We start from the raw sequence: 10,605 nt of genomic DNA on the forward strand, positions 1-10,605 counted from the left end.
CTGTGAGCAGCTGCGGCAGCAGCCTGGGGCGCTCACCTGCGAATGGAGCAGCCTGAGCCCCAGAGGACTTGATCTTGGTAAAGGTACATGGAAGTTGGCTGCCTTCATTGACTCAGCTCCATGGAATCAGCAGCCTCAGCCGGCGACAGCTGGGACAAGGAGCAGGCTGTGCTGCTGGGGGCGTGGGTTAAATCACATTTAAGCTGTCCTCAAAAATCAATAAAAGACTTTGACTTCTAGAACAAAATAACTCCGGTATTGTAATTCCTGTGCTGACTTCCTTTTTTATGTTTGGGCTATGAATGGAGTAAGTGCTCAGGGTCCTGCAGCCTGTAAGAGTGAAGATGCTGTTTCAGATCTCTGCCTGTGGTGTCTACTGCTAAAGCAAGTGGGGTTTTATTCTGACTCTCATGCGCCAGCTCTTCTTTCCTGCATCATTTTCCAGAGGGGTAAGTGTTACGCAGCACAGTACGGCCTAGGCTGCATCGTCCTCAGCAGCTGTCTTGCAGGACTAATTAATGGGTCTACCTGGAACTGCACTTCTGCTCCTGGCAATGGGGACATGCTTTGGCCAAAACACAAACAAACAAACCTGCCTTTTCTGGTGAGGTTTTCTGCACTGAAACACCTCTGAAACGCACCTCTGTCCACCAGAAACTCCACCCTCTTTCAGAAGCAAGAGGCGGATTTAGGAAGAAACTGAACATGACAGGCTTTGCTGCAGCAAATTAAGGCATGTCTTCGCCCAAAAGCACGGGGAAAGAGTACTCAGCACCAAAATGCAAAGCATTAAAGAAAGAACAGCTTGAGATCACGTCACTGACCAAATGCCAGTAATTTACTTGCATGTTTCTACGCTATTTGGACCAAGTGAGCTGTTAGAGTCCATCTAAACCAAGAAGCAGGAACTGGTCCACATCTGCCTGCTAACATGGAGACTCAGGTCAGTCACATTGCCGGCTGTCCAGGTTGGTTTGTCATCCTCATCTGGAGGCAGCTGGACTCGGACTGAGCAGTGGTGGTAGTTGGTGACAAGAAATACAAGTATCGACTCACTTCTTTTTCCTGTTCAGGAGATTAGGTGCCGACACTTTCACTTTACCAGGAATATTTCTTGACAAGTCAGTATCCTACAAAACAAACAAAAAGAGAAATAGCATATAACAGAAAAACATGTAAGAACATCTTCCTCTTCCCCCAGCTACTGTTTCTGACTCTTGGTGTAAATGAATGTGCTTCCTGCTCAGAGCATTTCTGCTTGTTTCCCGCAAAGAAAACAAGGCTGATGTCAGGCTTCTGCGCCCTCTCGCTTTCCCCGTTTTATTAATTTAATGCCTGTTAGTGGTTTCCCGTGCAGCTTTCTCCCATTAGCTCCATTAGGATGGTCTGGTCGGTGCTGCCATTCACTGGGCACTACCCGCTCTCTTGTGGTCATTAACCGCTAATTGTGTTTTCCTAGCAGCGGTCCACGAAGTCAGCGTCGCGGCTGACGCAGGTCAGTGCTTCTGACCCGTGACACAGCAGAGGCCAAGAGCCGCCGTCGCAGAGAAGCACCCGGGCTGCCTGGTAACCTGGGATCGGTCACGTTCAGTGAGAAATAAACACTTGCGGACTGAAAGTCCTGACAGGCAGTGCGGGACGGGGGACAAGGGGGACTGTGGTGCAAGTGGCTGACGGCCCCACGAGGGCAGGTTCTTTGCTGTACTCCTCATCGCTGCCGGCGGCAGGCCCTGCCCTGCTGCTAAATTTCTAACAATCCGCTCCAGCCTAAGCAACCCATCTGCCCTCCCTGTACTCAGAAATACAACACCGTACAGGAAAAAAAAGCAATAGCACCTTTGGTTTTGGACATATTTATCCCCAAAGTGGCACTAGTGAACTTGTTTCTGCTGCAGTTAAGTTTTTACAAGAGAAAGTAGAAAAACCAGTCACCTTCACACTGCGAAACAGGTCTTTTTCTCTTGCAGTAGCTTCTTTAGATTGCATGAAATTATGCAAGGCAATCTTTGCGGCTGTAAAAACACAGGCAAGAAGATTTAAATGGTATCTAAAAGCGTGCTAGCTTCAAGAGGTAGCGCACTGAAAAGGAGTTGAGTGTGTTAACACCATACCTTTTCCTTTCTTTTGGGTGCCTGGAGTGAGCTTGACTTTATACCTTGCAAAAGAAAAGGTTTCTGTAACTAGTATGGCAGGTTCCGGCTCACCGCGCGGGCCCCCAGCAAGCCTTTTCCAGGGAAAGTGCTGCCACTTACTTGTAGTTTGTCATCGCCGTGTAGGGCGCGCAGATGGGCACGGCGAAGAGCAGCACGTCCTCGGGGTGCGGCTGGCCCGTCAGCGAGTCCAGCAAGGCCTCTCCTTCCTGGGACAGCAAAGGGACGTGACCCGCGCTGCGAGCCCGGACGGCAGCACCCGGCGCCAACCATCCCACTTCGCCGGGGAAGCGGCCCGGGGCTCCCCCCAGAGCCAAGCCCAGCGCAGCCCTAATCCCACGGCTGCCCCGAGGTTACTGCAACGTCCTTCCTTCAGCTTCATCGCTTCACTCGCACTTAATTACCAAGCCATGACCCGGTCCTGACCAGCAAACAAACATCTTTGATTACTAAAGTCACATCAGTCAAAACGGGACTGATCTTAGTTTTAACCAAACCGAAAGGGACCTCCAAACACAGTTCTGTCTTCACACAGTGACCAAAGGCTTCCCTCTACGCCAGCCACGAAACTCCTTGATTAAAGGAGTTAAAGAAATCAACTAACTTTCAGCTTTGAGCTACCTCTACAGCCTGTCCGTATAAAAAACTCTGAAGCAGTTTTGTAAGTAAATTAATTTCTAATCCAAAGGAAAACTTGCACTGGATCATACTGCGTCATCCTCCTCCAGCCCAGGGCCACCGCTGCTGAGTGGTGCAAAGACCTCGTCAGGCAAAGACAAGGGACAGACTTCCACTTAGCCAACCCCCAGTTTCTATAGGGGATATATGTGATAAGCAGGGTATGGAGAAAAAAAGCTTCATTTTTTCAAAACAGAAGAAACCTGGTTCCACCAGTAGAAGGCAAGAAGTGTGACACGGAGGAGCGAAGCCATAGGAGCGAAGCCGTGCTCTTCCAGAGGGCTCAGCACAGGAACCTCTGTGCCACCCCCAGGCTGCTGAAAGCCCAGCTTGTGCCTCAGGCCCTGCCCTCGCCCAGCTGTGTGCGACAGCAGGGCTGCCGGCTTCGAGCCGGGATAAAGCCTTTCCCTCAGCGTTTATCTGGGGTTTGAAGACAAGAGCACTTACCTCAACTCCCGGCTGATCCTGGTCCTGCTCCTCCTGCGCACACAAACAAAGGAGACTTTAGAGCTGAAATGAACACACGACCGCTTTTGTCCCCCCAGAGAAGCTGAATTCTCTTATCAGTGGTCCACAGAAAGCCACATTCTCTCTGCAGAAACTTAACTCATCTTAAGGTAAAAGTAATTTGCCTGGCACACGCCAAGCTGGGAGGAGAGTTGGGCTGTGATTCAGGGATACTGACTCATATCAACCAATCTAGAGAGTTCCCAGTTGCATTTCAGCTGCACCGACTGGGAGTCGTTGACTTAACCAGATCCCCAGCGGCTTGGCGAGGCTCAATACCCCCCAGAGCCCTTGGTCTGACCACGCTGGGAACGTGGCACACGCACGTCACTCCAGGGCTTTCTGGGACTTCTCCAAACCGATGGGCTCCCAGAGTCCTGCCATTAGGCGCATTGCTCTCCCCAGTGCCCCGAAACAGCAAGAGCCGCTCGGCCTCCCTGGCAGAACGGCACTGCACAGCTCCAGGAGAGCCAGAGGGGAGGGACAGACGCACGGACAGGAGAGGCGAGACAAGCATGGCGCTAACCTTCTCGTCCTGCTGCTCTTCCAAGGCCGGGTCCTGCGACTCGTGCAGCAGGACTCCTGCTGGTAGCGTCTCCTTGCCCCCTCCAGCACCCCGATGCGCAGCCTTGGGTTTCTGCTGTGGCTTCTTTGCTGGCTCTTCTTTCGTCTTCCCCTTTTTCCCTTTTTTCCCTTTCTCCTCCTTGTTCGACCCTGCAGACTGCGGTCACGCACAGAGGTGGTTAGAGCAGCGACGCAGACAGCCGCAGCACAGGGGGAGGCCGAACTCCTCTCACTCACCCCCAGCAGCTTCATGATGAGCTCCCGGTCCTCTTCATCCTGGTCTTTGTACTTCTCCTTCATCTTCTTCATTTTACTCTGCGGAGAAAACGCACCAACAGTTTTAGAAACAGTAACTTTGGGAGAGATCTGTACTCACAGACAAAAACCTAAGTGCTGTCCCCAAGTGCACACCTCTTCCAGGGCTCCCAAGCCTCTTTCAAAGCAGCTCACCAGTAACCAACAGATTATTTTTCAGCCAGAGAAGCACAGCGTGCTCAAGGCTAACAGACCAGCACCCACCATCCCCAAACCACCAAGGGCATCTCTGATTTGAACCCAACACTAGCAGGCAGCTGTGAATGTCTGACAGAGCTGGGATTACTGCCTGCACGGGAGAACATGAGCCCACACTGCACAGGGCAACAGCTCAGCTCACGGGGAAGCTCGCGCCCTGCCTACCTTCTGGCCCCGCTTGATGGGCTGCGGGGCCGGCACACCCTTATTGGCGTTGGGCGCAGGGGGACGCTGCGTCTCCGTCTCTTTCTGCTTCTCCTCAGGTGGCTCCAAGTTCTCAGAGTCATTTTGCTGCTTCTTTTTCTTCATTTCTCTAAGGAAAACAAACGATCACTCAACACAACCCCTCTTGCCGTGGGCTACCACTCTTCTGCCAGCATGAACACCCTGCTTCCCAGCCACAGCGTTACAGAGGAACCCGAGGCAAGTATCCTGGAGACAACTCCTCTTTAGCAAAACCTCTCAAACCCAGAAGCCAGATATGGTTGAGCCCCTGAGTGCCCAAGAAGCCACCTGTCCATAACCCGTGCTCCCAAAGAACAAGAGTGGCTGCGTCCTAGCGCGAGGATGCCTCACTGAGCCCTCGCTCCTCTTCTCAGGAAACGTCGGCTCACAGCTCCTGCTCTCCCACCACATAACGATGGTCATAGTCACCCACACCAGAGCCCTCTCCATGAGCCTGAAAAGAGGATTTTCAGAGCCAGGCTGCCTCCTGTTCACACCCCGCTGCAGCACTTTGGCAAGGGAAACGTCTCTGCTGCCTCAGCAGGCCTGTTCCAGGGGCAGGAAGGTGCAGGGAAGGCAGACTGTCATCACAGCGAAAGCCTGGCAATGTCCACCCTGTTCCCAGCTCAGGGCATCATCTCACAGGCCCAAGCTCACAGAGAAGCAACCTCGGGCAGGACGCAGCTGCCCTCGCCCGGCAGTCCTGCCTGCGGAGAGCACGGGGCGGCACCGCGGACCTGGTGCTTTTGGGCAAGCGCTGCCTCCCCCGAGGAGCAGGCAGGGACCAGACTGGGAGGTACGAGACATGCCCTACCCCCATGTCCTGAACAGGGCACGAGAAGGGGGCATTTGCCTCTCCCCAAACAAACAGACGCTCTCACCTTCTCTCCTTGGCAGAGAGATGCCTTCGCCCCTGGGACTTGCTGTCGCTCTAAAAAGTGAAACACGGTTAAAGCGCATCATGTCCAGCGGCTGTTCACACTGCTCTCTGCCAAACATCTGAGCTGGGACCTTACCAAGTTGGGTCCTTCCTCTTTGGGGACCATTTTCTGCAGGGATCTGTGGGGAGATTGAAACGGAGCTTGTCACTGGATGAAGAGCAGCTCAGCCCTGCACGCACCACCACAGCCCAGACATCGGCCACTCGGTTACACGGCTTTCAGCTTTCTAGTTCTTCTCCAAAAGTCCCGGCTTTGGTGAAGGGAAAAGGGCAGCAATACTGGGAATAAGTTTACAAAGCAGGTCCTCAGATCTCTGCCAGCTTGTCTCATGTACACGCACAAACACACGCGACAAAGATAGCCTGGATACAACATGTGCCAAAGAAATAGCCTGGCGTTCAGCTTCCCAAGCACACAGCCCTAATCGTCTGTGGTGTTCCCTGCGAGAGGTGCCCATTCCCACCTGCTCAATCCCTTCTCCTAACACCCTCTAAGCAGTGCCATTCTCATGGACAACAGCGATGTCACAACCAAATGCAGAGCAGTAACTCAGCACCAGCTTTACAGAGCAGAAGCAACCCCAGGGCTCAGTTTCTGGGGTCACAGCGGCTCTGAACAGGAGAAGGAGGCAGGTGCCTTCTGAGGAGCAAAAGCAGTGCTACGGACGCCTAGGCCAACGTGGGGAATGACAAAGAGCAGCCAAAGAGGCAGATACCACTGAGCAGGGGAGCGTGTGTGTGTCTCTGTGTCTGTGTGTGTTTCAGGAGGGAGGTCTAAAGCAAGCAGTGAAGTGGCAGGAATGGGTACAGTGTGGCAGCACTAACCCAACTATAGCCCTGTGTCTGGCACCCTGCAGAACTGAGCATCAAAGGAATCGAGGGCAACTCATTGCTGCCCTTGCCCTGGCAGGTCAACATGGCATTTTAACAGTATGGAGATCTGCAGAAGGGCCCGCACTGCTGAGAAACGCAGCTGCTCCTTCACTTACCTTTGCGACTGAAGGTGCGACAGGTCGATCGTTGTATCTGGGTAATTTATCTCTTCCTCCTTCACTTCACTCTTCGACTCTGGATCTTCCACTTCATCTTCAGATTCTCCATTGTCCTCTTCCGAGACACCCTCTGGCACAGCGGGTGCGTTTACTGTGCCCTGGTCAGGGTCAGCAACACCCTCATCGCGATTACTCTCAGACGCGGCTTCCACATCCTCTGGTGCCTCCTGACACTCTGCTTTTTCCTCTTCGCTGCTGCTGTCTCCTCCTTCTGGGGCACACAGGTGAGGAAACCACAGTTCACGCTAGAAACACCAGACTGACCCACTACAGAGTGCAGGGAACTGAACGTGCAAACCCAGACGGTCCCAGACGTCAGCAGCACGCGCAGTGCTCCCGTCACTCCCTCCATCATACCTAATAGCTCCACTTCTTCGGACACCAGTTCGCTGGCGCTGCTGGAGACTGTTTCCAGATCCTCATCCTGCACTTTGACCTTCCTTTCTTCTCGGTGTCTCCAGACACAGCTTTCATCCACCTAACGACAAAGGTGCCATTACATGAGACTGACGGCAGTTCCAATGATGTTCACTAGCCTCTTCAGAGAATACCAGAATATAACTCTTTCTCTTTGAACACTTTTTACATTCCTCGGGGAAGGAGACTAAACCAGCACATTTAAACCTAGTCTGGCAACCTCAAAAGTAAAGCTAGTGAGGAGACGTGTATAGCTGCATAGCCAGCAGTCTGCCCCTAAAAATACATATGCTTCAAACAGAACTCATATAAAAATCTAGCAGAGGCAACAATGTTCAGTGTCTGTTTGTTTTAAATGGACCCCAGTGCAAACTGGACGCTGAACAGCATTTTATGGGATTTGTCCCTGTGGGAAAAGTAGTAATTGGGAATATACTGGTAAGCAACAGCTCGAGCCAAATTAAAAGAAACAGCAAGAGCTGCACAGAGAAAGCAGTACCTTAAACAAGAAGCTAAACCCCATCATCAGATATGAAGGAGGAAGAAAGTTCTTCTTCCCTGAAAAACAAAGGCAGATTCCCATAAGGAGATTTAATGGCTATGTTAGATAACATATTTTCAAAATTAATTTTTATTAGAGGCTTCGAGTTACCAGAAGTTATACTGGGGCTGGTTCTAGCTCTTGGACGACAACAAAACTTGAGAAACATGAAAGCAATTTAGCTAACCATCTTCTGCCCAGTGCCTCTGCTCAGCTAGCAGACGCTGATGCAGCTGTCTGAGGTTTGACTCAGAACAGGTTTTGAGGACAGAAGCAGTATCTGCCACCTGCCACAGTGACAGGCGGACACCTCCGGTGGTTGCCACTGCAGGACAGCACAGCATTTCCACACAAAACACTCAATGTCAAAATCCCACTCTTTCCTCATGTCTCACCTCGAATCATGAAGCTCCCAGTGGTGAGGTATTCTCCTGTAGGTGCAGTTTTAGAAACCTGAGAACAGCAGGATACACTATAAGGAGCATCTTTCACAGAAGACCAGCACCACTTAGTAACAGCACCAGCAAAAGGAACATTCAAGCAAGCTGCGTTTTTAGCTTATGGAAACAGCTTTGCAGGATTCGGTACCCAAAGGGTTCCTCCTGCCTTTCATATGATATTTTCCTAACGGATGTTTCAGTTCAATCTCACACTACAGGGCTATGTTTTGGAAGTCCTCAATGAGAAACTGGGTTATTCAGGACACTGGAACAACTGAAGGCATTGCAACCTTTAGCTTAATGTTATCTGTTAATCCTTACGCTCGAGTTGCTCAGAAGCATAGCAAGACTGTAGTTAATATACAAGCTAGAACCCTGACTGAAAAAGTTAAAACCTGTTTTTATTAGAAGAGAGGAAGTTATTTTTTTGGTTTTTTTATATAAGAAGCCAAGCTTGCAACATTTCCTCAGCCATGCACATGTCATGTCAGAGGTCACCCCTCCGCCCCGCCCTTAAGTCAGTGCAGCAGAGCCAAGGAGAACCTCCAAGGAATGGTATCCAAAAACAGAAGTTTCATCCACATCCTTCAGTTCCCATATAGAGAGATTTTATCTGCAGTCCTGCTTTTGTCCCTTCAGAGGTCCTGTTTGCGTGCACAAGTGTCCTTACCTGGTGGTGGAAGACCCACCAAGCACTGGTGACGACACGGGCATCCCAGGCAGCGCTGTAACACAACGCCATCGTGCCTGCCTCCGTCAGGGTCCGCGGGGGGATCGGTTCACCTGCGGCAGTAACATCCAACACATCAGCAAACACAACAGAACATGACTCTCCAACTTCTACATGCTCCCGAATCTGGTGCGTGGACTTTTCAGGGCCCTGGGCAGAGACAAGGTGGCCTGGCTGAGTCTCAGTATGACAGAGCTCCACACAAGGAACCTGTTGGGTTCTTGATCACACAGCTTGTGGCTCCATGGAGATCAGCATGCACGTATATGTCCCCTAGAGGAAAAGTGACACTTTTGGTAACTACATAGATCACTTAGGGAAGATTCCCAATGCCGGTGGGAAACGGCGATCTGGGCTGCAGAGAACCAGATGGGAAAGGGATCTGGAAGCCTTTTAGTCTATAACTGTTGTCTGACAAAGGATCAGCACATCTCCTCCTTACAGGCATCCGTCCAACTGACTCTTACCCAAGTGCTGAAGGTCCACGCCAATGACTTGGATATCCATCGGCAGCGATATTATCGATGCCGATGGATATCGATGCCTATCGATAGGTGTGGAATTGCACAGGCTTCGATGCCCCTCGATATCGAGAGCTATCGATGCCAAGACTCCTTGCATGCCTAACAAGAAGAGCATCGGCCACGGCCACGGCCACGGCCACGGCCCCGCACCAAAAGCTAAAATGCCCATCCAGATCGACAGCTAGCGATAGCCATCCAGAGCTACGCACGCCCCTCCACATCGAGGCCTACCCCTGGCTACGGAGCTCTCGAGATCGACAGCTTGTGACGCAGAGCGACAGGGCTCGCTATCTCTGCGTGTCCTTCCCGCGCGATGCCTATGCAAATCAATGCTCCGCAAGGGACCGCCATCCCAAAAACGGTCAATGTCGAGAGGCCTCGGTGCCTCCCAACAGCAACACGGCCCACACATCAAAACCTCTGCATGCCTCTGGCGATCGGCAGCTCCCGCTGCCTATCGATAGGCATCGATATCCATCGGCAGCGATATTATCGATGCCGATGGATATCGCTGCCTATCGATAGGTGTGGAATTGCACAGGCTTCGATGCCCCTCGATATCGAGAGCTATCGATGCCAAGACTCCTTGCATGCCTAACAAGAAGAGCATCAGCCACGGCCACGGCCACAGCCACGGCCCCGCACCAAAAGCTAAAATGCCCGTCCAGATCGACAGCTAGCGATAGCCATCCAGCTACGCACGCCCCTCCACATCGAGGCCTACCCCTGGCTACAGAGCTCTCGAGATCGACAGCTTGTGACGCAGAGCGACAGGGCTCGCTATCTCTGCGTGTCCTTCCCGCGCGATGCCTATGGAAATCAATGCTCCGCAAGGGACCGCCATCCCAAAAACGGTCAATGTCGAGAGGCCTCGGTGCCTCCCAACAGCAACACGGCCCACACATCAAAACCTCTGCATGCCTCTGGCGATCGGCAGCTCCCGCTGCCTATCGATAGGCATCGATATCCATCGGCAGCGATATTATCGATGCCGATGGATATCGATGCCTATCGATAGGTGTGGAATTGCACAGGCTTCGATGCCCCTCGATATCGAGAGCTATCGATGGCGAGACTCCTTGCATGCCTAACAAGAAGAGCATCGGCCACGGCCACGGCCACGGCCCCGCACCAAAAGCTAAAATGCCCGTCCAGATCGACAGCTAGCGATAGCCATCCAGAGCTACGCACGCCCCTCCACATCGAGGCCTACCCCTGGCTACGGAGCTCTCGACATCGACAGCTTGTGACGCAGAGCGACAGGGCTCGCTATCTCTGCGTGTCCTTCCCGCGCGATGCCTATGCAAATCAATGCTCCGCAAGG

At 52.3% G+C, this 10,605-nt stretch overlaps 1 protein-coding gene across 1 annotated transcript; it reads right to left on the minus strand.

The window, feature by feature from the left end:
- Nucleotides 1-805: 805 nt before the first annotated feature.
- On the minus strand, nt 806-9,026 carry LOC135328426 (ribosome quality control complex subunit NEMF-like). Its single transcript, XM_064511802.1, has 16 exons — nt 8,968-9,026; nt 8,698-8,810; nt 7,983-8,040; nt 7,546-7,604; nt 6,987-7,107; nt 6,567-6,840; nt 5,654-5,696; nt 5,519-5,568; nt 4,578-4,725; nt 4,137-4,214; nt 3,862-4,056; nt 3,276-3,308; nt 2,253-2,359; nt 2,112-2,155; nt 1,933-2,012; nt 806-1,130 (listed from the first exon to the last, which is right to left on the minus strand). The coding sequence occupies exons 2-16, from the start codon at nt 8,767-8,769 to the stop codon at nt 1,053-1,055; spliced, it is 1,440 nt and encodes a 479-aa protein (XP_064367872.1). The 5' UTR covers nt 8,770-8,810; nt 8,968-9,026; the 3' UTR covers nt 806-1,052.
- Between the last annotated feature and the right edge of the window lie 1,579 nt (nt 9,027-10,605).

This window comes from Dromaius novaehollandiae, chromosome 5 (assembly GCF_036370855.1).
Source record: "Dromaius novaehollandiae isolate bDroNov1 chromosome 5, bDroNov1.hap1, whole genome shotgun sequence".
NCBI lineage: Eukaryota > Metazoa > Chordata > Aves > Casuariiformes > Dromaiidae > Dromaius > Dromaius novaehollandiae.